This window comes from Dipodomys spectabilis, unplaced genomic scaffold (genome assembly GCF_019054845.1).
Source record: "Dipodomys spectabilis isolate Male_0828 unplaced genomic scaffold, ASM1905484v1 ptg000559l, whole genome shotgun sequence".
In the NCBI taxonomy this organism is placed as follows: Eukaryota; Metazoa; Chordata; class Mammalia; order Rodentia; family Heteromyidae; genus Dipodomys; species Dipodomys spectabilis.
Window position 1 is genome coordinate 1,728,426 of NW_024871236.1, and position 27,397 is coordinate 1,755,822.

Below are 27,397 nucleotides of genomic sequence, written 5' to 3' on the forward strand. Positions count from 1 at the left end.
ACTGAGGGGATGGACCATGGGCTCTGAGGACTGAGGGGATGGACCATGGGCTCTGAGGACTGACAGGATGGACCATGGGCTCTGAGGACTGACAGGATGGACCATGGGCTCTGAGGACTGAGGGGATGGACGATGGGCTCTGAGGACTGAGGGGATGGACCATGGGCTCTGAGGACTGACAGGATGGACCATGGGCTCTGAGGACTGACAGGATGGACCATGGGCTCTGAGGACTGACAGGATGGACCATGGGCTCTGAGGACTGAGGGGATGGACCATGGGCTCTGAGGACTGAGGGGATGGACCATGGGCTCTGAGGACTGAGGGGATGGACGATGGACTCTGAGGACTGACAGGATGGACCATGGGCTCTGAGGACTGACAGGATGGACCATGGGCTCTGAGGACTGAGGGGATGGACCATGGACTCTGAGGACTGAGGGGATGGACGATGGACTCTGAGGACTGAGGGGATGGACCATGGGCTCTGAGGACTGAGGGGATGGACGATGGACTGAGGACTGAGGGGATGGACCATGGGCTCTGAGGACTGAGGGGATGGACCATGGGCTCTGAGAACTGAGGGGATGGACCATGGGCTCTGAGGACTGAGGGGATGGACCATGGGCTCTGAGGACTGAGGGGATGGACCATGGGCTCTGAGGACTGAGGGGATGGACCATGGACTCTGAGGACTGAGGGGATGGACGATGGACTCTGAGGACTGACAGGATGGACCATGGGCTCTGAGGACTGAGGGGATGGACGATGGACTCTGAGGACTGAGGGGATGGACCATGGGCTCTGAGGACTGAGGGGATGGACCATGGACTCTGAGGACTGAGGGGATGGACGATGGACTCTGAGGACTGAGGGGATGGACCATGGGCTCTGAGGACTGAGGGGATGGACGATGGACTCTGAGGACTGACAGGATGGACCATGGGCTCTGAGGACTGAGGGGATGGACCATGGACTCTGAGGACTGAGGGGATGGACCATGGGCTCTGAGGACTGAGGGGATGGACCATGGACTCTGAGGACTGAGGGGATGGACGATGGACTCTGAGGACTGACAGGATGGACCATGGGCTCTGAGGACTGAGGGGATGGACCATGGACTCTGAGGACTGAGGGGATGGACGATGGACTCTGAGGACTGACAGGATGGACCATGGGCTCTGAGGACTGAGGGGATGGACCATGGACTCTGAGGACTGACAGGATGGACCATGGACTCTGAGGACTGACAGGATGGACCATGGACTCTGAGGACTGAGGGGATGGACCATGGGCTCTGAGGACTGAGGGGATGGACCATGGACTCTGAGGACTGAGGGGATGGACCATGGGCTCTGAGGACTGAGGGGATGGACGATGGCCTCTGAGGACTGAGGGGATGGACCATGGGCTCTGAGGACTGAGGGGATGGACGATGGCCTCTGAGGACTGACAGGATGGACCATGGACTCTGAGGACTGAGGGGATGGACGATGGCCTCTGAGGACTGAGGGGATGGACCATGGGCTCTGAGGACTGAGGGGATGGACCATGGGCTCTGAGGACTGAGGGGATGGACGATGGCCTCTGAGGACTGAGGGGATGGACGATGGCCTCTGAGGACTGACAGGATGGACCATGGGCTCTGAGGACTGAGGGGATGGACCATGGGCTCTGAGGACTGAGGGGATCGACGATGGCCTCTGAGGACTGACAGGATGGACCATGGGCTCTGAGGACTGAGGGGATGGACGATGGGCTCTGAGGACTGACAGGATGGACCATGGACTCTGAGGACTGACAGGATGGACCATGGGCTCTGAGGACTGAGGGGATGGACGATGGGCTCTGAGGACTGACAGGATGGACCATGGACTCTGAGGACTGACAGGATGGACCATGGGCTCTGAGGACTGACAGGATGGACCATGGACTCTGAGGACTGAGGGGATGGACCATGGGCTCTGAGGACTGAGGGGATGGACCATGGGCTCTGAGGACTGAGGGGATGGACCATGGGCTCTGAGGACTGACAGGATGGACCATGGGCTCTGAGGACTGACAGGATGGACCATGGACTCTGAGGACTGAGGGGATGGACGATGGGCTCTGAGGACTGAGGGGATGGACCATGGGCTCTGAGGACTGAGGGGATGGACCATGGACTCTGAGGACTGAGGGGATGGACCATGGGCTCTGAGGACTGAGGGGATGGACCATGGGCTCTGAGGACTGAGGGGATGGACGATGGGCTCTGAGGACTGAGGGGATGGACGATGGACTCTGAGGACTGAGGGGATGGACCATGGGCTCTGAGGACTGAGGGGATGGACCATGGGCTCTGAGGACTGACAGGATGGACCATGGGCTCTGAGGACTGACAGGATGGACCATGGGCTCTGAGGACTGAGGGGATGGACGATGGGCTCTGAGGACTGAGGGGATGGACGATGGGCTCTGAGGACTGAGGGTATGGACCATGGGCTCTGAGGACTGAGGGGATGGACCATGGACTCTGAGGACTGAGGGGATGGACCATGGACTCTGAGGACTGAGGGGATGGACCATGGGCTCTGAGGACTGAGGGGATGGACCATGGGCTCTGAGGACTGAGAGGATGGACGATGGGCTCTGAGGACTGAGGGGATGGACGATGGACTCTGAGGACTGAGGGGATGGACGATGGGCTCTGAGGACTGACAGGATGGACCATGGGCTCCGAGGACAGGATGGACCATGGGCTCTGAGGACTGACAGGATGGACCATGGGCTCTGAGGACTGACAGGATGGACGATAGGTCCATGGGACTGACAGGAGAAGGTGGGCTCCAAGGACAAGAAGCCACCTGGGACACTGGAGCGGAAAAGCAAAGGAAGTGGTGCTGGGCCGAGGTTTTCTGGCCAATGAGAGGGTCTGCCCTACAGCCCCATTCTCAAAACTCCCTCTTCGACAAAAAGCCAACTCCAGTTGCTTAACGAAAGCCACACAGTCTGTTGAATGTGGACACTAAGGAAGCAGCTAGCCCTCTTTGGCGGTCCTAACTAGACCAGCCTTGGGCGGAAGGGTGTGCCCGTCCCAGGAGGTGGAGCCCTGCTCCCCGCGCACCCCCAGCCCACCTGGGCCCCGCGCGCCCGGCCGCCCCACCTGGTGCACACAGATGTTGCACTTGTCACAGAACACCATCTCGTTGCCGTCCTCGCCGTCGGGGGACTGGCAGACATCACACACCACGTCCTCGTCGTACTCGATCCCCAGCCCTTCCTCCGTCTCGATGGCATGGTTCATATTGTCGTAGCATCGCTGCTCAAACTCTTCCAGGACCCGCTCCATGGTGAACTCATCTAGCTCAGGCATTCCTGAAAGGCAAGATCCATGCCAGTAAGCCCTATCGGTGCACCTCAACAATTCAGAACCGATAAGGAGAGCACACCGCCTTCTGTGAACGCCTTCCACGGGGAAGCCTCTCACGAAACCATCCCCATTCTGGCTGCACACACAAACCTCAGAAGCAACAAGAATATCAAATACCCAGACTGTGAAATAAGCCGCTTCATTATACTTATTGCACCTAACAGCTAACATGTTAAGTTTCAAAACTGTGACCACAACGTATTATAGGGTTTGACTATTTGTTTTGGAATTCTCCTTTACCACTGTGCCCTGAAAGCAGACTTCCTGGCCAGCCTCTCCTCTGAGTTCCACCCACAAGAATGCATAGTTATTCGGATACGTGGAAGACAAACACGGGAGAGTGCAGAGTGGCAGACCGTGCAGTTGTAAACCACACTTCTGGCAAGAGCCATGGTCTTGGCTAGGGCAGGGGGCAGGCCCGTCTTCTATTTGCACATTCTCTAAACTCCTTACAATGAAAATATTTGTGCAGTTAAAAAGCTGGTTAAAAAACCACTCAAGGATACAAATGCTGCAGAAACGGCAAAGGAAATGACTGCAGGCTGCACTTACCATAAACTCTAAAACTATCAAATTAACTTCTCACACTTTCAACAACGTAGAGAACACAGGTGAGATGAGCCCCACATTTCCTCGCAGTCCCCTCCTCTGGCTGGAGGCGCTGGCCCCCAGTCCGCCCTGTAATGAACGTTCAGCACACAGGACTGCCGCCCTGCTTCCAGGCCTGCGGAGCCCCCGAATCCCCAGGCAGCACAGGCCTTAGCACCAAGGGAGCTAGGCAGCTGGCAAGGGCGCGGCTGGGCCCCGGAGCCACCAGCCGGCTGGCAGTGCCCATCCTCTGGTGAGACAGGGAGAGGCCACTCGCAAGGCAAGGTCTGGCTGCAAACACCGAAAGCAAAGGCTGAGGGAAGCAATCTCCTTGGTGAGGACAGCCAGAAGGGGCAGTGGTCAACGGCCGGGCCAGTGGCAGGTAAGCTTCCACACAGCCAGACAAGAGTGCCTCGGCCCCCAAAGCCCTGTGGCTACCTACTCCAGACCACGGCACAAACCTTGCATGGTCAGACGTGCCCTCCCTGCCTGACGGTGGCGGCCCTCAGGGGCCCTGAGCAGCAGGCTGGGCGCATGTGGAGACGGCACCACAGAGGCCCACAGACAGGAGGCTCCTGTGGCCACTGCCCGCAGTGAGGAGCGCGATGGACACAGGTGGCAGGAGACCGCGAGGTGGAGCTGGAGCCTGGCAGCGCAGCAGGTGGTCAAGGAGCGCGCCTGACACGGGACCCCAGGGAAGACGCCATAGTGCCTCCTCACACCACAGTGTGAGGAGCCGCCAGAGTGCACTCCGAGGCTGGCATACGCTCCTGCCCACGTGCATGCCCAACAGCCGCCCCTGCCGGGCCTTACCCATCTCCTTGAACTCCTCATTGGTCAGCTCCAGCCACGCGGCATCGGTATCGTTGAGATCATACCGGCACACACTGTCGGCCAGCGTCCGGATGTCAGCATAGCCCAGAGCTGGAGGCTCCGAGCCTGCGGAGACGATGTGCTTCTTCGGCCTAATGAACATGAGGGGCGTCTCTTCAGACAGGACCCTGATTAACAGAACACAGGGCACTCAACAAGTGCATCAGAAAACCCAGCTGCAGCTTCCTCCTCCTCCTCTCTCAGGTCCTCTCCCAGGTTCACACACAGCCCCAGTGACAGTGGAAACCCCTAACTAGATGAAAAACAAAGGCCTCCAATGGAAATAGGAGCCCACGTCCAGGCAGTGGCCCGGCCCCTCAGTGATGGAGCTGGGAAGCCAGAGAGCGAGGCCTCTTCTGCATGCCGCTGTGGGCCAACCTGCAGCAGAGCAGCCACCTGGCGGGGCAGAGACACCAGGACACACAGCACGGCCCAGGGAATCACCTGAGCCCGGGGCCTGCTCACCACAGAGGAGCGACTTCTCAGTGGGTCTGGAGAATGTGCCTAACAGCTAGAAAGGGCAGTATCTCACAAGTTCCTCCTCTGAAGCCCTAGCCAAACGGGTCTGCTCCTGCAGCATCATCTACAACTACAGCTAGAAAGGGCAGTATCTCACAAGTTCCTCCTCTGAAGCCCTAGCCAAACGGGTCTGCTCCTGCAGCATCATCTACAACTACAGCTAGAAAGGGCAGTATCTCACAAGTTCCTCTTCTGAAGCCCTAGCTAGACAGGTCTGCTCCTGCAGCATCATCTACAACTATAGCTAGAAAGGGCAGTATCTCACAAGTTCCTCCTCTGAAGCCCTAGCCAGACGGGTCTGCTCCTGCAGCGTCATCTACAACGCGTCCAGGCCGGACTGCTCTGCTTTCCAGTCACCCAAGAGAAGAGGCGGCCACAGGCGTCAGCCAGTACTCTCCCCAGGCTGTCCTGGGGCCCCGCCCCCCCCGCCCCCCCTCCCTCCCCACGGCGACTCCTACTAATCCTGCCGTGTGCAGGGCTCTGACCAGCTTCCCTTGTGCCTGGTGCAGGACGGAGCCCCGGCAGGGCAGGGAGGGCGCTACCTGGCCACAGGCTGAGGGATGGTCCCTGGGCTCACGGGCACCTGGACTCCCTTCTCCCACTCCTGTCTCCATGGGTCGGCTAGCACGTAGTACTCATCCGGGTTGAGCTGGTATGAGTCATGCAGCTTCATGGCGGTGATCAGGTCTGTTCTAAACACCTGAAGGAGGAAAAGGGGCACGCCGACGCTTCATCTTGTGCACAGCAGTTGGAGCTGCCACATGCCCACACAGAAGGAGCAGTTCCCTCACCCAAGCCAGAAGGCCAGAGGGCCAGCCCTGCTCCCTCTGCACAGGCAGCGCACGCCCAACCTCTACACACCGGGAAGGCTCTTGGAGAATCGCCTAACTTCTGTCAGACACAAACTCGCACCGGCCACAGACAAAGCCTGGCCTACAGGGCCGTCCTCACAGTGAGTGCTGCCTTGGGTGGTGGGGCTGAGGGCAAGGGAGAGGAAACCCCGCTTCACCGTGCTGCAGAGGTAGGGCCAACACTAGGCCTCTGAGATACCTGCCCAGAAAGGACTGGGGAAAGCAAGTGTGTGTGTGTGTGTGTGTGTGTGTGTGTGTGTGTGTGTGTGTGTGTGTGTGTGTGTGTGTGTGTGTGTGTGTGTGCGCGCGTGCGCGTACACGTGTGTGCACATAAGCACGTGTGCATACACGCACTGCAGCTCTTCTTGCACAGTCCCTTGCTGCTGGATGAGGGGACATATCCCCACCTGGCCAATGATGCCCCACAATGCCCCTCTCCAACTCCTCATCGCCTCCCAGAACCATGGCGGCCTCTAGCGGCATCCACGTCACAAAGCCAACCTGAGCTGCTGGCTAGAACTAACTGCTGGTTTCCTCCCACACCTTCTTCTCAGCCACTCATGTCTTAAGCTACCTAAGGAAGCCTGACCGGGGTATCAGCCCACCCCAAAGTTGTGTCTGGTGTCTGAAGGCAGTCCTCTGGGTACACAGGACAGGGGCGTGCCCTCGCACTGCTCAGCAGACCACACCTGGCACCTGTCTACATCCACGTTTCGTAATCTACACCTGCTGCTGACAGAGCCTCACACACTGGTGGTGGCTTCTACAATCAGTGTGCGAGTACAGGCCGGCCCTCCCCTCTCTGGCCATCATCTTCAACAGCGTCCTTCCAGAACCATCCTCACTCCCAGTCCTTCCACAGAACCACCCAGAGACTGAGCCCTGAACCCAGCACAGCCCAGCATCCTTCACCCCAAGTGGCCCCACAGGCCTACACAGAGCAAAGTCCACACAAACCGACTCCAAAGAAGAAAGAAAACCAAACTGGGAGGACAAGATGAGCGATGTGAGCACAGGCACCATCTCTACAGACTGGGCAGGGCTCTGATCTCCTCCAACAGAGAAGCCTCAGGTACACTAGGCTCAAAGCAGCACTGCACTACGGCAGGACATAGTCTGAGCTCCAGAAAGGCACCCACTTCTCAAGTGGGTGCTGGGCCAACGGCACCAAGTATGATGATCAGAAAGGCATCCTGGGTACAGGAACAAAAGGAGCTGCACAGATCCTCAGAAGCAGAGCAGGCCCCACAGGTCAAATGCACAAAAGGCCTGGTCACCGCCCTCTGAGTCACCCACACCTCCGCCCCCGCCCCAGTCTCAGGTGAAGGCCTCTGGGGGCAGCCTCCGTGCCCTAAGCACACACACACTGCTCAGGGGCTAGCTTCACAGCCAGCTCACTGCTCTGGGTCAGGCACTGCTGGGCTGACACCCCTGCCCTGGCCTGTGCCCCAGGCAGGCCCTCACCCCACATTCCTGCCTGGCCTGTGCCCCAGGCAGGCCCTCACCCCACACCCCTGCCTGGCCTGTGCCCGAGGAAGGCCCTCACCCCACACCCCTGCCCTGGCCTGTGCCCCAGGCAGGCCCTCACCCCACACCCCTGCCTGGCCTGTGCCCGAGGAAGGCCCTCACCCCACACCCCTGCCTGGCCTGTGCCCCAGGCAGGCCCTCACCCCACACCCCTGCCTGGCCTGTGCCCCAGGCAGGCCCTCACCCCACACCCCTGCCTGGCCGGTGCCCCAGGCAGGCCCTCACCCCACACCCGTACCTGGCTGGCGCCCCTGGCAGGCCCTCACCCCACACCCCTGCCTGGCCTGTGCCCGAGGAAGGCCCTCACCCCACACCCCTGCCCTGGCCTGTGCCCGAGGAAGGCCCTCACCCCACACCCCTACCTGGCGGGCACCGGGGAAGGCCCTCACCCCACACCTCTGCCTGGCCGGCGCCGGGGAAGGCCCTCACCCCACACCCCTGCCTGGCCGGCGCCGGGGAAGGCCCTCCTGTGCAGTGCTGTGGTAAGGCAGAGCATCACTCCACCAGAAGCAGCACAAGGCCAGAATCGGCCTGGAGTGAGCTCCCTCCCAGGCTGCCCACTGAGAAACGGTGGCAAGCAAACCACTCTGAAGTGAGTGCTTGGAGCCGAACAAGGCACAGAGAGAATAGCCAACCACAGCCAGCTGAGAGGTGTGAGAGGCGAATGGAAAACAAGCTCGGATAGCAAGATTAACAACAAAATGCTGGCCGCGCTGGCGGGGGGGGGGGGGGGGGGGATAAGAAACAAACTAGGGAAGAGCAGGGAAAGCCTGAAGCATGGAGCCCAAGACAAACTCCCAGGGTTGCACTGGTCTGTGGCCAAACAGGCCACAAACTCATGGCTGAAACTTGAGGCTGGCAGCCCCTGTCCAGCCGCCGGCCTGCTCACCTTCTGGCCAGGGGAGGGGCTGGGAGCCGGTGAGAGGGAACAGTTAACAAGAACAGTTGACACTTGTGGCACACTGCGTGACCGACAGAAACCACGCCCGATCCATAAGTATCACCACTGACCCCTACGAGAGCCCCGCCCTAGAGACACCCACAGGCTGCACTTGCCGGCAGCAGGCACGTGTGTGCACACATGCATCGTGATGTGCACGCGCGTGACACACACGCGACATGCGGGTACAACACGCACACACAATGTGACACACACGGACACACACACACACACACACACACACATACACACACGGACACACACACACACGGGACACGTGGGGCCACTAGGTACCTCGGAAGGCTTGCGATCCTCGTGTTTGGAGCAGGAGCTTCTCCTGTGCTGGGATCGAGAATTCTGGGACCAAGTAGTGGACAGGCCTATGGAAACAAAGGTCAAAATGGGATCCATGGAAGGCTGGGAGGGTCCACACCCAGAGCGCAGCGCTCATCCCCTCCTCTTCCAGCCGCGGCTCCGCAGAGGCACAAGCATCCCAGTTCCATGTGACGACCGCGGGCCCGCGTGGCACTGTGCAGACCCCGAGGCTCCCCAAGTTCCTGCCTACGGGCAGGGAGACGGCGCAGGCCCTGCTGCCGGCAGGCCCTGCTGGGCACACTCCTCATGGACAGATGGAACACGTCTTGCCGAGTCCCAGTAAGCTTTCTAACGCTAACATCACCCAAAGGCCTTACCAAAAACAAAAATTTTAAGAAGACATACAATTCAGCAACCCCTTTCACGTGAGTTTAAAACAATTGTGCCAGGCACCGGTGGCTGTAATCCTAGCTACTCAGGAGACTGAGATCTGAAGATCGAAGTTCAAAGCCAGCCCGGGCAGGAAAGTCTGTGGGATTCTTATCTCCAATGAACCACTCAAAAACTGGAAGTGGTGCTTGGCTCAAGTGGTAGAGCACTGAAGAGCGGAGGGACAGCACCCAGGCCCAGAGTTCAAGCCCCATGACCAACAACAACAACAAAAATAACTGCCCCTTCTAGCTTCTCATGAGTGTGCGTTCTCCCCTCCCCGGGATGCCCCGTGCCTCCCAGACTCTCCCCGTGGATCCAGGCCTCTGGAGTGCCAGGAAGGCTGGCACTAAGCCTCCCACAGACTCTCCCTGAGAATCCAGGCCTCTGGAGTGCCAGGAAGGCTGGCACTGAGCCTCCCACAGCCTCTCCCCATGGATCAGGCCTCTGGAGTGCCAGGAAGGCTGGCACTGAGCCTCCCACAGACTCTCCCCGTGGATCCAGGCCTCTGGAGTGCCAGGAAGGCTGGCACCGAGAGCCACTCCAGCTGGTCTTGGAGGCAGGCCTCTGTCCTGAAAGTTCCCCTCCGGCCCTTCTCTTCTGTGCACCTGTAATCGGTGGCGTCTGTACCCAGCACACCCAGGAAGTCTGTTAGACCTCCATCCTCCCCTCCCGTCTATGCTGGCCTCCACAGCAGACATCAACCGTTAGCTAGACAAAAACCTGTGCAGTTCTCACACATTGGACCGAGTACCAGGCCTACCTGTGAGCGCTCCCAGCTCTCCCCTGGACGGTCCAGCTATCGACTGAACTTCCAATTCCCTTCTCTCCACCCACCACGGCTTGCTGCTCCTCAGTAGCCACATAACCACGGGTGCAAGACTACTGCCGAGCTCCCAACCGTCACTAACTGCTACCATCCCAACCCACCATGCTGCCTTCCAGAATTAAGTCCCCAAAGAGCCCCAGAATTAAGTCCCCAAAGAGCCGAGTAACACGCCCCCACTGGGTGTGCACGCAGCTTCAGTGCCACACCCACTCTCCAGACCAAGGGACGCACACCTTCACTCCAGCCACACTGGACACCAACAGCTGCTGTGTGTCAACCATCCCTCCATAAAGCTACAGAAGCCTACCACCACGGAGACAGGCACTAACCATACAGTCAAAGAAAACTCGGTCTCGCAATGCACCAGTGGTTTATATAAAATCTACACATGGCCGCAAACCCGGGGAGGAATGGACAGGAGACAGGGCTCAGAGTAGCTGCCCAGCGTCCTGGGTCAGCAGCAGGCTGGGTGCCGTCTTCCTGCCAACTCACACTGCTATGTAAGAGTGACTGGCATGAGCCACAGAATGCAGGACCGAGTGCAGCCAACTGTTCTTCCACAGACAATTCCCAATAAATGTATTTTTCAAGAGCAGACAAAATTTTAACAGTGGCATCAGGAAGAGTCAGGTAGTCTTGCTTTTAGGAGATCCATCCCTGTGAGCCAAGGGATGAAAATGGCAGGCACAAGAGGGGAAGGAGGGCCAGAGGCCTCCTCCTGGAACGCGTTCCCACCACAGAAAGGCCCAGAGCCACTACAGCCGTTTGTCCTCACAACTCCAGCACCGTCTGTCCAGGTCACCCTCAACTCCCAAACAGAAATCACTGGTGTTCCAGTGTAGTCTCAGTACCTCGGAGGCTAAAAAGCAGAAGCCCAAGTTGGAGGCCACCCTGGGCTTTATTATAAAGACCCTGTTTCAAAGAAACACCCAACGTGGTGTGTCCTTATCATAGTCGGGGTGTAACAGTAAAAATAACCATTTTCATATTGTTAATTAGAAATACTCTGGTCTGAGAGACTGATTTATGCCGTAGTAAAGCATCAGGCATCTAATGTGTGTTAAGATTGTACCTGGTTGTGTGCTAAGACTATATCCAGTTGTGTGCCAAGACTGTATGTAGTGTGTGCAAAGATGTATCTTGACGTAGGCTAAGTCTGTGCCCAGCTGCGTGCTAAGATGACATCTTGACGTAGGCTAGGTCTGTGCCCAGCTGCGTGCTAAGACTACATCTAGTTCTGTGCTAAGGTCAGGTTTGGTTGGTACTGCACTTGTCTCTGTGATGCTGATATTTAAGTACCAATGATAAGAATATACAAGTGAAACTGCTTCCTTTTGCTCTCAGGAGAGATGCTGGCAGTCCTAAACATCGACAATAATGTCTAACTCATTTTATTGCCACTCGCGATGTAAGATTACTGCCGAAGTCCAATCTAGAGGCAGGCTTCTGTGGCTTCCAACACGGGGCATGTGCACTGCTCAGGAGCAATCCCACACTGACAACCTGCTAGTCTTGTTCTGACTATCCCAGCTCCACTGGGCTAGACCCTTTGGGAACTGCAGTTACACAAGTCCAACACTCCGAGCTCCGCCCTCTCGTCCTGTCCTTCAGACATCACCACAGCCCCTTGGAGATATTAGGACCTAGGTCAGGAGAACGCACACACCTCACACCTCACAGCCGTGTGGAAGAAGCCCCCCAACAGTGGGCACTGAACCCACACTCACGCCACCACACACCCCACCTGCCGCAGGGTGCCGTACATGTCAGAGCGGACACACAGGCCTGCCAGCCAGCTGCTCTGCCAGGAAGTGGCCCGCGTCGGCTCTCAGCCACAGAAAGCACTGTTGCTATTAAGACAAGGTGCCTGGGTTGGCCGCTGTCTGAACAGGGGCCGACCAACACCTGCCCTCGCTCTCCACTCCAGCCCACCTGACCTCCTGGTCCAACTCACCATTGGGTGCAGAGAACTGGCCCAAGAAGCTCAGCAGATTAAGTAAATGGGGGCCTGCCACCAAGGACACACCATCATCCCTCCATCACAAGTCCCAAGAGCCACAGAAGAGCAATCTGTGGAGGACATGCTCCGCGAGCCCAAGACGGCACACTCTGCCACAGCCGTCTCAGCCTTCCCCAGAGCATGGGTACGCGCCGTGCAGCACTGGGGCCACAGCCCCCCGCTCTGGGAGTGAGCCCCCGCCGGGCCCTGAGTGTCCACGCAGGTGAGGGGGAGGAGATTACAGCGCACTGCAGCAAGAACAGACCCCACTCTTCCCACTACAGACTCGCAGCGGGGTAACAAGCCCCGGCAGACAGCAGATCTGCGCAGAAGGCCGCGCTCCACTCCACAGGCGATGGAAGACCCCCGCCAGCCACTCAGTTCCCTGCGGAGGACATGAGTAGTGGGCTAAGGCTGCTTGGCAGGCCTGGCCCCAGACCCTCTCCCCGCAGAGGCCAGCAAACCTGAAAACCAGGCACCGGAGCCTGCCCCGACTCTAGGGGAGCTGCAGATAACCTGCGCAGGTCGAGCATTCTTTGCACAAGCCAAAGAACCCATGTTCCTCTGGGTCTCTGAAAGGCACCCAGTAAAAAAACAATCAACAAAAATGCCATTACATTTGGCTAGCTAACCAAAGCCAAAACCTCATTCAGGCAGGAAACTGCCAAGCATTATGTCGTTTTTATTTTTATAGAAAGAAGAGGCAAATCAGAGCTGTTTAGCCTCAAACAACCAGTAATACTTCTTTCTTAACAAGAGGAAGTCACATTTGGATTGCAGATAAAATGGCTCTAGGTTTGGGAAATACTGAAGGCAGCTGGCAGATCCATTCCACAGCTGCCAAGGCCCAAAGGACAGAGGAGCCTGGGCTGGATTAAAGGCTTGCTCCCCTGGTCCCCCCTGGCATGGTATGTAACTTGAGTGGGGCTGGGTCACCCAGTCCCAAGAGGCCAGCAACCACAGAGCCCATCCGCCTGAGGGGCTCCGGGATGCTGGGAGAAGGGTGGCACCAGGCATACAAGCCTGGGAGAAGGGTGGCGCCAGGCATACAAGCCTGGGAGAAGGGTGGCGCCAGGCATACAAGCCTGGGAGAAGGGTGGCGCCAGGCATACAAGCCTGGGAGAAGGGTGGCAGCGGGCATACACACACTAGGCCAGCAGATAAAGCAGAGCGCTCAGAACTGGGAAGGCGTTCAGCCCAGCCCCAGACCTCCTGACCCCGCAACGCCCTGTCCCCCACTTGGACTTACTCTGAGTGGGGCTGGGAACCCTTGCTCAAACTCTGCCAGGACTGCAGGCAGAAGCCAGTGCCCAGAGCAGTCTGAAACACACAGGGCACAGTGACCACCTCAAGTAGAAGGGAAAGGCACCCCAAGACCCCGGACACACAAGCGCACCTGAGAGGCTGCGTCAGAAGCCAGCCGGCGAGGAGCAGGTGGAGAAAGGGGCATTCCACAGCGTGGACACACAGGCCGGCATTCCTAGAGATCCTCACAAAAACTACTGGTTTTGCACGCTTGGTTACTACCGAGCCTGGACATGCAGCAGCCACAAAGCCCATCTACGCCTGTACTGGACCACCACACAAGGCCTGTGCCCCACTTCCACAACCAGCAAAGGACCAGAGCACAACTGGGCTTTAACCCCCCCAGGACAAACCCCTGGCACCCTATAAATGTTCACAAACCCCGGACCCAGAGTCCTCAGAGAGGCCGGCGACAAGGTATGAGGAAGAAAATGGCCTGGCCCTGAAAACTTGTTTTCAGGAGTCACACCTTTGAGATGTGACACAGACATTCTCTTTCTCCTTCCTTTCCAGCCAAAGTTCTGCGCAGAAATGAGGAGACTGGTTTGTTCTGAAGTTGAGTGTGAAGCTCTTTGCTGGCCTCAAACTCAGCCTCCTGAGTGCTGGTATTACAGGTGTGAGCTACCACACCAGACTAGAAATGCATTTCTAAATGAAGCACTTGGTCTTGTAGGGCTGTGTGAAGCCTCAACTCCTAGCATCTCGTGTGTGACTGTTCTTGGAGCAGGAACCTCAAAAGGTGGTTCTAGTCAAAACCAGCTGCTGGGGGGGGGGGGGGGCAGCCCACTGGGAGGGGCTTGCGGGGAGGGTGCAGGCGGAGGGGACACCAGCCGGCCAGCACTCGGGCCTTGGAGCTGCACCCTGGCCTGGCTGAGGCCTGCAGGCTCCACCCTGGGGTGAGGCTGGGAGGGGCTGGGCTGCATCACCTGCTGCACGTGGCTTCCACGTCCAAATTCATTAAAAATTAAGTGGAATTTTAAAATTCAATTTTCGTACTTGTACCAGATTAGAACACGCTATTCTAATAAATGCTGCCCAGAAAGAGAAAGGCTCATGTTTGAGAGAACATTCCAGAAGAATCTCTAGCTCCAGTCTTGCTTGGAGGAAATGAGAGCAAACACAGTGAGCACACTCCCTTCAATGATGACAAACGGATGTGTCCGTGTACACACATATACACGTCCGCACACAGGACGCTCAGTCCTTGCTGTGGTCATTCACAAAGCCATCTCAGGATTAATTCTAAACCTAAAGGCACAACTTTTTCTAAGCATTTCTGGAGGACTAAACTGTGCACTTGAACAAGCAGCAAGCATTTACTGAGCCCTTTGCTGATGAGTCGGGGAACTGCCATCCGAGGTGGAGAACCCCCCGGCCCGCCTGTGCCTGTGGCGTCCAACGTCCAATACAGTGAACGCTGGAGGAAAAGCCCTGAGACCAGCCCACTGGTGTGGCCAGACCCCTTCGGGGCCTGCTCCCTCCCCTGCCTCCCTCCCTCCCTCTACTCCAACAACAGTGAAGGCTCCCTGTGCTCCTCAGGGCTAGGCTGGTCAGCTTCCTGCACACACCTGGCACTGCTCTAACACCTTCCCAAAGTGCCAGCCAGAATTCCTCCCGACCCTTCCACGGTTCCCGCAGCTGTCAGGAGAGACACTTACCACAAACATCGTGCTACTCTACAGCGTTTAATCTGCCGATAACTTAAGAGACTAAAGGAACTGAAATTAAAAACCTTCTTCTCTTTGTCAAGTTTCCTCTTCAGTCTGTCGATATGTACCTAACACATGGAAAGACAGCTGAGAAACTGTCCTCGTGGTCTCAATCACAGCTGCTCCTACCTGGCCGAGCTGTATTTCCCCAGGCCCCTACCCACACACAAGAGCGCAACTGCATGCTCCAGCACTGTGCCAGGCACAAACCTCCATCCGCTGTACGAGAGGAGCTCTTCCTTCCCTCAGTAATCTGAGTGTGTCACTTCACCAACCCCTTGGCGTCCACCAATACTATGTGGGTCCACTGGCCCCACGTGATGCCCACCAATACCATATGATGGTCACCAACACCATGTGGTGTTCACCAACACTGTGACGTCCACCAACACCATGTCACATCTACCACTACCGTGTGGCATTCACCAATACCACATGGCATCGGCTGATACCACATGACATCTGCCAATATCATATGGCGTCCACTGAAACCATGTGGGCCTTCATCAACAGTGTGACATCTACAATGTGTAGCGTCCACCGACACGGCATGGCATTCACCAACAGAAGCCAGCTCACTCCAGCTGTGCTGTGAAGACACAAGGTGACCAGACTGCTGAGACACAGACCACACCGGTATCGAGACTACGCAGCACCCACTTCACACACTTGGTGTCACCAGCAGCCCCCCACCTCCCCGTAGACCCAGCCCAGCCTATCAGTCACCAGCAGCCCCCCATCTCCCCGTGGACCCGGCCCAGCCTATCAGTCACCAGCAGCCCCCCATCTCCCCGTGGACCAGGCCCAGCCTATCAGTCACCAGCAGCCCCCCATCTCCCCGTGGACCAGGCCCAGCCTATCAGTCACCAGCAGCCCCCCATCTCCCCATGGACCTGGCCCAGCCTATCAGTCACCAGCAGCCCCCCACCTCCCCGTAGACCCGGCCCAGCCTATCAGTCACCAGCAGCCCCCCCATCCCCCCGTGGACCAGGCCCAGCCTATCAGTCACCAGCAGCCCCCCCATCCCCCCGTGGACCAGGCCCAGCCTATCAGTCACCAGCAGCCCCCCCATCCCCCCGTGGACCAGGCCCAGCCTATCAGTCACCAGCAGCCCCCCATCTCCCCGTGGACCAGGCCCAGCCTATCAGTCATGACCTGGCTTGAAGCACCTGTGAAGCACAAGTTCCATGCACAGGGAACACAGACACCATGGTGACCCTGGGGACTTGTCTGCAGTCCCTGGCAGGGAGCTCTGCACACACACCTGCAGCCTCACACTGACACGCAAAGGGCCTCAGCCTCTGAAAGTACGAATGAAGAAGTCAAGTGTTACGCTGGCCCCAGCCCGGCCGGCTGAGAACAACAAAGCAGGACTCACTGCCATTGTCGTCGGAGTCCTCACTGCTGCTGGGAAGGCGGCCTCGTTTCATGATCTCCCAGGGCACAGCAGGCAGCCTGCAAGGCAAGGAGACAAGAACACACACGCGTCATCGGGGTGTGTCGGCCACCAGCACAGATCCACAGCAGACAACAGCCAAAGGGCCTTAGGTCGCCCTCCAACAGAAAATGGAAGAGGCACGTAACCGGTTCCAATCACTAACAGACCAGATGGAACAAGGGTATTGGAAGTGGGCCTCCTAAAGGCACCCGTTTCTCCCCTCCCTCCCTCTCAAAACATTGTAGCTACAACCAGCCCAGGAGGACTGCAGAGATGGCCCATCACTAGGAGAGCTTCTTCAGTCAGACCACTTTCTCAGTCAGGCTCCCTCACATCAGACCACCCCTACCAGTCAGATCCCTTCAGACACCCTCTCACAGACCATCCTCTCACAGTCAGACCATCCTCTAACAGTCAGACCATCCTCTCACAGTCAGACACCCTCTCACAGTCAGACCATCCTCTCACAGTCAGACCATCCTCTCACAGTCAGACACCCTCTCACAGACACCCTCTCACAGTCAGACACCCTGTCACAGTCAGACCATCCTCTCACAGTCAGACACCCTCTCACAGTCAGACCATCCTCATAGTCAGACACCCTCTCACAGTCAGACCATCCTCTCACAGTCAGACCATCCTCTCACAGTCAGACCATCCTCTCACAGTCAGACACCCTCTCAGTCAGACACCCTCTCAGTCAGACACCCTCTCACAGTCAGACATCCTCTCACAGTCAGACAATCCTCTCAAAGTCAGACACCCTCTCACAGTCAGACACCCTCTCACAGTCAGACACCCTCTCACAGTCAGACCATCCTCTCACAGTCACACCATCCTCTCACAGTCAGACATCCTCTCACAGTCAGACACCCTCTCACAGACCATCCTCTCAGTCAGACCATCCTCTCACAGTCAGACACCCTGTCACAGTCAGACATCCTCTCACAGTCACACCATCCTCTCACAGTCAGACACCCTCTCACAGTCAGACACCCTCTCACAGTCACACCATCCTCTCACAGTCAGACCATCCTCTCACAGTCAGACATCCTCTCACAGTCAGACACCCTCTCACAGACCATCCTCTCAGTCAGACCATCCTCTCACAGTCAGACACCCTGTCACAGTCAGACCACCCTATTACAGTCAGACCACCCTCTCAGTCAGACCATTCTCTCAGTCAGACCATCCTCTCACAGCCAAGTCCCCTCAGACTCCCTGACAGCCAGTCCCAAATGTCCTGTGTGTGCTGGGGAGGGGCAGGGCTTGTGCCAGACACTGCCTGACACCTGGGAGTTGGGTCATGGAAATGACCCCATCTGCTGACCCTCAGTGTCTGCACAGGAAGGAACCCTGAACCAGACCCCTCTCTTATTCCAGGAGTGAGGGCCAACCGGTTAGTCAGCAATTCTCCAAGGTCTCAGTGTGTGCTAAGAAGTTCTATTTCCATGCCCAATGCCCCCACTCATCTCAGGACAGGGACAACTGACCACACAGAAAGCCAGTCTTACAAAGAGCTGGGCCTTGACCCCTCTGCACAAAGGAAGTGGCAGCTGGGGTGGGCAGACTAGAGGGGCGTGAGTCGTACCGGTCCTGGGTGTTTTCTGCAGGGTCTGCACCTCGATGCCAGATCAATACACCCCAAAGGAAGGAGTACTGTCCTGTCTAAAAGGTACAAAGCCCCTCACCCACCCACCCACCAAAAGTCCTCACAGGGAATTGCACCACGTAATGTGGGCACCTCCGGTGAGGGGCTCATGTGTAGATGCTTCCAGTGAAGGTCACACCATGTGACGCAGAGGCCTCCAGTGGGGGTCACAACACATATGACGCAGATGTTTCTGGTAAGGGTCACAACACATGGTGCCGGTGCTTCTGGTCGAGGTCAGAACATGTGTGCAAGTGCTTCTGATGAGGAGCGGAGAACCACTGTGCTAGCACAAGACCCAGAGTTGGGCGGGGATATGTGTCCATGAAGCCGGTGGCCCTGGGTTAGATCACAGAACTGAAACACAGTACCCAGGAGCTCTAGGCCTCCCAGGCTGACCTGAACGAGGCATAAACTGCCTTTGTAAAGAAGATGTCATCTGTAACTGAACTTCCTCTCATCCACAGGTATCCTGTCCAGTCACCTTTCCAGAGTCAGTCTCTAGAAACAAACCCCCTTCTGTACACAATAGTACACAAGCTTCCCAGCCCACGGCCTTTCAGAATTTCCACTTCCCAGTCCACAGTCTTTCAGGATTTCCACTTCCCCAGTACACAGTCTTTCAGGATTTCCACTTCCCAGTCCACAGTCTTTCAGGATTTCCACTTCTCCCAGTCCACAGCCTTTCAGGATTTCCACTTCTCAGTCCACAGTCTTCAGGATTTCCACTTCTCCCAGTCCACAGCCTTTCAGGATTTCCACTTCTCAGTCCACAGTCTTTCAGGATTTCCACTTCTCCCAGTCCACAGCCTTTCAGGATTTCCACTTCTCCCAGTCCACAGCCTTTCAGGATTTCCACTTCTCCCAGTCCACAGCCCTTCAGGATTTCCACTTCTCAGTCCACAGTCTTCAGGATTTCCACTTCTCAGTCCACAGTCTTCAGGATTTCCACTTCTCAGTCCACAGTCTTCAGGATTTCCACTTCTCAGTCCACAGTCTTCAGGATTTCCACCTCTCAGTCCACAGTCTTCAGGATTTCTACTTCTCAGTCCACAGTCTTCAGGATTTCCACTTCTCCAGTCCACAGTCTTCAGGATTTCCACTTCGGTCCATAGTCTTTCAGGATTTCTACTTCATTCATGTGTCTGTGCACACCTGTCACCAGTACTACCAAAGAAGCTCTGCTTCTTCAAGGCCTCTGGAAATTTTCCAGAAGCACAGCAAACAACGTCTAAATGCTAATCCTCCCAAATACTTAGGCCAAGGATCCACATGTGCACCATTTTATATGTTCTTTTGAGAAACTCAACAATAAAAATGTTGGTAAGGTTTTAGAAGGATTTACCAAGAGATAAGTGAACCTTCACAGAGGTCCTTCCCCTGCTCCCCGAGTATGAGCAGGATGCAACGCCACAATCCACCACCCCAACATCAACCACCTGACCCTTCCTGCAAAACCTACCTGGAAGCCCCCCCCCCCCACTTGAAGCAAATGCCTTCCCCGTCCTGAGTGTGCCTGGATCACCAACCCCTGTGCCTCCTCCAGCTCAGAGAAGTCACCCTAGCTCCCTAGATGCCAAGAGGAATACCGCACAGTGCACAAGGGCCTGGCACCCCAATACCACTTGTATAAAAGCTCTAAACAAGCAGAAAATACTACCTAGAGAGGAATTCCTCAAAAGTAAGTATGCCCCAGCAGAGCAAAATCCAGCCAAGCTCACCACCTCACAAGTAGTGTGACAGCCATGAGAGCCACACTCACCTCACAAGCAGTGTGACAGCCACATGAGAACCACACTCACCTCACAAGCCGTGTGACAGCCACGTGAGAACCACACTCACCTCACAAGCAGTGTGACAGCCACATGAGAACCACTCACCTCACAAGCAGTGTGACAGCCACGTGAGAGCCACACTCACCTCACAAGCAGTGTGACAGCCACATGAGAACCACACTCACCTCACAAGCAGTGTGACAGCCACGTGAGAGCCACACTCACCTCACAAGCAGTGTGACAGCCACGTGAGAACCACACTCACCTCACAAGCCATCTGACAGCCACGTGAGAGCCATGCTCACCTCACAGGCAGCTGTGACAGCCACGTGAGCCACACTCACCTCACAAGCAGTCTGACCGCCACGTGAGAGCCACGCTCACCTCACAAGCAGTGTGACAGCCACGTGAGAACCACACTCACCTCACAAGCCATCTGACAGCCACGTGAGAGCCATGCTCACCTCACAGGCAGCTGTGACAGCCACGTGAGCCACACTCACCTCACAAGCAGTCTGACCGCCACGTGAGAGCCACGCTCACCTCACAGGCAGCTGTGACAGCCATGAGAGCCACGCTCACCTCACAGGCAGTGTGACAGCCACGTGAGAGCCACGCTCACCTCACAAGCAGTCTGACCGCCACGTGAGAGCCACGTGAGGGCCCAGCTCACTGCTCCTGAGCAGCTGCAACAGGCACGTGAGTAACAGGACACTGAACAGGTGAGACAGCCAGGCTCACCACTGTGCGAGCAGGTGAGAGACAAGTGAGGGCCACGTGACAGCCATGGGACACTGCCAACCGATGCCCGTACCATGGCTGCCTCGCCAGAGCCAGAGCCAGAGCCCGTGGTATGCCCTCTAACTACTCTCCCTCCCAAACTCCTTCATGCTAATCTTCACTTTCTAACCACTTCACTGAAATTAAGTTGGTGCTCCATTCTGCTCTGGAGTCTCTGAACTAGGTTTTATCTTACACATTGCCTGTGACATCACAGGCACATGCTTGAGGACGCACACGCATGCACACGTGTGCATGCATGGACACACAAACACATAAGCATGCATCCACACAAACACAACCTTCAGGTCAAACCAGGAACATTTGAGAGAGAGCTAGACAGACTGTGGGAAAAGAAAGGTGGGGAAATATGCTAACCTACCGTGTCATCTAAGCCAATCCAAGCATCTGCAGGGTAATTTTCAGATTTTTAAATGTTAAACCAGATGTTTTTAGACAGGACATACAAGGTTTCTGTAGATGTCAGACTCAAAACAGCGAATGACAATTACATACAACATGTGCTGATCAAAGTGCCCCTGATCTGAATAACTCTGTTCCTTGATTACAGAAACTATCAGTTACTACTAACAATGCCACGTCACCAGAAATTTATAAAGTTACTGCCTCAGAAAGAGCCAAACGTCCAACATTGTCTACTAAAAGCCCTAGATAGCACATTTACCAAAAACTGCAACCACCCTCACCTGAGTTACTAATGAAAACAAGCATTCCATCACAATCAAACAAGTTGTTGTTATCATGGTCTGAAAACTACTAGCAAGGCCCGGAAAGTACTTGCTGTGGCTAATGCTGAAAGGCATCAGACCACAGGACTGTGTCCACAGGACTCTCCCCAAAGAAACGTGTAAGACCTTACTTGAAGAACTAGAGATTTCAGAGATCAAGCACAACACACTTCCTGATTTCAAAGACAAGCACACTCAATTCTGCACAGGGTCAGCAATCTGGAGGGGATGGGCAAAATGAACAGCAAAACCCAAGACCAGCTGACAGCTTCCAGAACTAACCATCGAGGGTTGTCTAGAGGGCAGGCCACGGTGCCCTTCCAGTGGTCACTGAAGAGCATCCATGGAGCCGGCCGGGCCTGGCAAGCAGGAGTGAGGACAGTGAGTCCAGCAGAGCTGGCGGTGGCCTCCAGTCTTCTACGCAACCACAGCAGCTCCACTTTTGTTAGCAGGCACCAGCCCTCCACTCACCTCCCCCAGGGGACAGTCAGTCCTCAAGGGCACACCCGTACACAGACAGGGCCCAGGCGGACACTGCACAAGCGCAACCAAGAACTACAACCCTGAGAACACTGAGCCTACCTCACACAATGACGCACGCGTTACCTGCCCAATTCTAGAACAACTAAGACTAAAAAAAATCTCAAACTAGCCAACTACCAACATATTTACCAAACTTCTACCTTCAAGGTGTTTCTTCAGGTCCCTGCAAGAAAGAGTTATCAGCCACCAACAGAAAACATGCAGGTGACCAGGTGTTTCATTATAAATCAGGGTCAAAAGCTTGATTTGGAACAGCCTTTGGTAAAGAATGGTTTTTCACATATCTTCAAAAATCAGGAGAGAATAAAGACTGTCCATGATGTGCAAAAAGCACATCAAACTCACATTTCATGACACACAAAAAGCACACAAACATTCACATTTCAGTGTTCACGAAGTTTCACTGGCCCACAGGCCTATTAATTATCTTTTCTCATGAACACAACCGTCTCACCTGCAGAGTGTGCTGTGATAAAACTAAGTCTGCTCAGGAAAGCCCTTCCAGCCTCCTGTGCCTCAGCAGATGACAGTGCTGTCTGTGAACCCTAAGGAATACCTACAGCACACACTCACACAGAGAGTTAGGGAAACCCCATCCCAACAAGAGAAACCCACAAAGAAAGGCTGCGTAGGGCAGACTGTCACCCAACCACATCGGAGACATAGGTAGGAAGATCACTGTCCAAGCCCAGGTCTAGGCAAAGGATGCAGACCTTCTCTGAGAAATAACCAAAGCAAAATAGGTTGAGATCATAGCTCAAGTGGTAGTGTACCTTCCCAGCAAGACCAAGGTCCTGAGTTCAAACCTCACCAGAAGAAGTCTGTGGAGAATAATTATTGTCCAATCTTAGTGCTTTCAACAGAGCAACCTACTTTTAATTTCTTCAACAAATAAACTGGAGAGAACCTGACATTTTAATAAACTTGTAGGGCTGGTGACCGTGCTCAGTGCAGTGTGCAGGCTTCGCTCTACCTTCTCTCCCGGCACCAAATTGTCCTCAATCATCTCACGCCCAACTCTGGTTCTGACTTAACAAGTCAAAAGTTTGCTCTGAGCTGGGCACAAGTGGCCTACCCCTGTAATCCTAGAACTCAGGAAGCTGAGAGCTGAGGATCATGGTTCAAAGTCAGCCTGGGCAGGAAAGTCCTTGAGACTCATCTCCAATAAACCAGCAAACAGCTAGAAGCAGAGCTGTGGACTCAAGTGGTACAGCACCAGCGTTGATGAAACTCAGGGACAGAGCCTGGGCCCTGAGATAAGCCCCAGGACAAGCATGCACACGTGGGCAGGCAGGCGCCCCCCCCCCCCCTTCTCTCCAGCGTGCCACAGACTGGTCTCATCCACGGCAATACTAAGAATCCACCTTTGGACATTTGTTGTATATCAGACACCAAGTATTTGGTCTCAAGTAAGGACCTGTGCTTTGAGGTAGGCCACTCAAGCCAGGGCTGGAGAAGACTGCCCCCATGTCCAGGCCAGCACCAGCGGCTCTTCCCCCTCAACATCATGAGCACCACTGCGCTCACCAAGACAGACCAACTGCTAAAAAATACATTAAAAACCAGAAACCACAACACACAGCCTCTTGATGCACGAAGTGTTTGTGTGAAAAGTATACCAGAGAAATGACAAAAGACTTGCAATGAAATCTCAACACAGATATATTCTAAGGATAAAAATACCCCATTACCCAAACTTACACTTCTTTTTACTGGTTATCAAACTCGGGCCTTCCAATGATAAATAACACACTACACAATAACACACAACCAGCCCTAAATTTTACGTACAGGATCAGAGTGTGAAAAAAGACTAAAAAAAGGGAACACTGAACCTTTAAAGAAAATCTACTTTCTTAGGAATTAAAACATTTTCAATGTTGCCACCAGACTCCTAGTACCTTTTAAGAAAAAGTAATTCTAAGCAAACTCATTCTTTATGTTAAAATGTAAAAAAAAAAGGTGTGAGGAGTCTGACTGTTCACTCATGGTACAGTGCCAGTTTGCTAAGGTAGGTAGTGAGCGGGGAAAGAGATGAAAAACTGAGACAGTTCTCACTGGCTTACCAAGCAAACCCGCGCTGCCAGTTCAAATAAAAGGCAAGAAGTGCTTCCTAAAGTCCACCTTCCGGGCTGGGAAGGTGGCTCAGTGGTAGAGTGCTTGCCTTGCATGCATGAGGCCCTGGGTTCAATTCCTCAGCACCACATAAGCAAAAAGAAAAAAGCCGGAAGTGGCGCTGTGGCTCAAGTGGTAGAGCGCTAGCCTTGAGCTGAAGAGCTGAGAGACAGCGCCCAGGCCCAGAGTTCAGGCCCCACGACCGGACCCAAAGAAAAACAAAAAACTAAAGTCCACCTTCCTCAAGAAGACACTCGTATAACCTCCTGGAAAACTGGGCTTACTTGGCATGCAGACCACAGAGCACCAACTGTAATGGGAAGGGGGAGGAGGGGGAAGGAAGGGGGAGAGGGAAAGGGGAAGAAAAGGGAAGGGAGAGGGGAGGGGAGAGGGCAAGCAGCACTTGGACCCCAGACTGGAATGGGGGACCCTGGCAGGCAACCTACCTCCCGAGGGAAGCGGGAGGCAAAAAACCCTCTCAGGGGTTTTCCCAAGGGAAAGCACAACCAATGTCCCGGTTTTTTAATCATGTCAGCACAGTTGGGGCTCTGAGGGTCTGGCCGTCAGCACAGTTGGGGCTCTGAGGGTCTGGCCGTCAGCATTGTTGGGGTTCTGAGGGACTTCAGCACTGTTGGGGTTCTGAGGGTCTGGGTCAGCACTGTTGGGGTTCTGAGGGTCTGGGTCAGCACTGTTGGGGTTCTGAGGGTCATCAGCACTGTTAGGGTTCTAAGGGTCTGATCCGTCAGCACTGTTGGGGTTCGGAGGGTCTGATCGGTCTGCAGCCCCATGACTGTGTGTTGAAGATACCGTCATCACCAGAGCCCCGAGGACCAGGACTCTCAAGGGCTTCTGCGAGGTGAACCAGCAGTTCACTCACACCTGCTCACACATGGGGCCATGTGTCACTTCCGCCACCCTGCTATCACTGGGGCTCCTGAGTCCCCAGCATCATGCCCTGAGTCTGCAGGGTTGGGCTGGGCGACAGTGGCCTTGGCTATCCAGAATTCACTTCACAGGGCCCTCACAGCCAGGCCAGGGTGTGCACACGCGTGTCCACGCGCAATACACCTGCATGTGTGAAGGTGTCTATGTGCACATGTGTGTGTCCACGTGCACATACACCTGCATGTGTGGTGTCTATGTGCACATGTGTGTGTCCACATGCACATACAGCTGCATGTGTGAAGGTGTCTATGTGCACATGTGGACACACACCTGCATGTGTGAAGGTGTGCAGGTGTACTCACACACGTTTAGAGGCACACACACACCCTTGTCCACAGGGCTAAGGCCAACCCTTCCCGGACCCCGAGGATGCTGCCCCTTCGGCCACCGCAGCCCAAGGTCACTTCCAGGAGGCGCCAGACGCCCCAGGACTGCGCTGGGCCCGGGAAGGGGGGCTGGAGGGGGACGGGGAGAGGGACAGGAGGGGGACGGGGACGGGGACAAGAGGGGGACAGGAGGGGGACAGGGAGGGGGACAGGAGGGGGACGGGGAACGGGGCAGGGGACAGGGGACGGGGGAGGGGGACAGGGAACGGGGCAGGGGGACGGGAGAACGGGGGTGGGGGAGGGGGAACGGGTGGGAACAGGGGACCGGGTGTGGGGGGGGGGGGGAAACGGGGACCGGATCGGAAGGCCGCTGCCGGCTCCCGGCCTCCAGGCCGCCTCCCAACGGCCGGGCGGCGGCGCCAGGGCGCGCGTCCGTTTAAATCGCCCGCGTTTTGCCCGCGCGCCGCGGCGCCGGCGCGGGGGCGGGGCCGGCCGGGGTCCCCGAGGGGGGCTCCCGGGGCCGCGGGCCGCCCGCCCGGCCGCGGCGCCGCCTCCGCCCCCCGCCCGGCCCCGGCTCCGCTCCCCCAGGCGACGCCGCCGGCGCCGCGGGGCGGGAAGCGCCGAGCCGATCCCGCCCGGCCCCGCGTCCCCCGGCCCCGCGTCGTCCCCCCCCCCACCCGCCCCGCCGCCGCCACCGGCTGCGCCATCCGCTCGGCCCGGTGCGCCTCCGACGCGGCCTGGGGACGCGGGGGCCGGGCGCGGGCTTTGTGCGGGCCGCCGGGCCGCGCCGCGGGGTCCGTTACCTGACGCGGCGCCGCCGAGTCGGCCCGCGGCCCCGCACGTGCGCCCGCCCGCCGGGCCGGAGCGAGGCCGCCGCGCCGCGCGCCCGGGCAGCCGCGGCCCCCGGCGCCGTGCACCTGCCTCCCGCCGCGCCGCCGCCGCCGCCGCCGCCGCCGCCGCGCAGCCCCGCCCCCGCCCCGGGCCGCGCCAGCCGGGCGGGGCCGCCGCCCGCCGGCGCTTCTCGGCGCGAGGCTCCGCTCCGGCCGCCCGGCCGCGAGCCGCCCGCGGACGCACGCACGGGCCCCGGACACGTGCGCGGCCCCGCCGGCCGAGCGCCGCCAAGTGCGCGGCGGGCCGGACCCCGGCGCCGCGGGGCCCGCGCGGGACGAGCCGCGGGCGTGTGCGGGCCCGGGCCGCCGCGTACCTGCGCCGCCCGCCGCGGCCACCTGTCCGCCGCCGCCGCCCAACGCCCCGGGGCGCGAGCCGCCAACGCCCCGGCCCGGCCCGCCGCCCGGGGCCGCGCCGCGCGGGACTTACTGGTCCGGAGCCGGCGCTCAGCGTCCGCACACCATGCCGGCCCGGTCCGCGGGGCCCGGCGGCCCGCGGCGCCGCCCGCGCTACGCCGCCCGCGCCCGGGGCCCCGGCGCCATGTTGGTGACGCGCCCGGTCCTCTCCGCCCGGGGCGGCCGCGGCCTCCGCGCCTCCGGGAGCTCCGGGAGCCCGGCCGCAACAAAACCATCAAATATGGCCGAGCCGCCGCCGCCGCCGGAGCCCGCGCGCAGCCTCCGCGCGCCCCCGCGCCCCGCGCGCGCCCGCGGCGAGGGGCCGGCCGGGCGGGGCCGCGCGGCGGGCGGGGCCTCGGGCCGCGGGCGCGCGGAGGCGGCGGCGGCGGCCGCGGACGCGTTTCTGGGTCACCGCCGCCGCGCAGGGGCGGGGCCGGCGCCGGGGCTCCGCCCAGGAGCGGGCGAAGGGCGCGGGCGGAAGCCTCACCGTGAGCGG

General features: G+C 57.4%; 1 protein-coding gene across 4 annotated transcripts in view; it reads right to left on the minus strand.

Annotated features, from left to right (window-relative positions):
- The window catches only part of Jade1 (jade family PHD finger 1), a 48,251-nt gene extending 21,242 nt beyond the window's left edge, over positions 1-27,009 (minus strand). For 2 of the 4 annotated variants that reach the window (XM_042670484.1, XM_042670487.1), the window contains exons 1-6: positions 26,936-27,009; positions 16,675-16,751; positions 9,005-9,090; positions 5,935-6,092; positions 4,814-5,001; positions 3,146-3,357 (exon numbers count right to left, since the gene is read on the minus strand). In XM_042670484.1, coding sequence (XP_042526418.1) covers positions 3,146-3,357; positions 4,814-5,001; positions 5,935-6,092; positions 9,005-9,090; positions 16,675-16,726 — 696 coding nt within the window. In that variant the 5' untranslated portion in view covers positions 16,727-16,751; positions 26,936-27,009. Of the gene's footprint in view, positions 1-3,145; positions 3,358-4,813; positions 5,002-5,934; positions 6,093-9,004; positions 9,091-16,674; positions 16,752-26,421; positions 26,464-26,935 lie in introns of those variants that run through there. The other 2 variants (XM_042670486.1, XM_042670485.1) reach the window with 2 other exon arrangements.
- Positions 27,010-27,397: the final 388 nt, after the last annotated feature.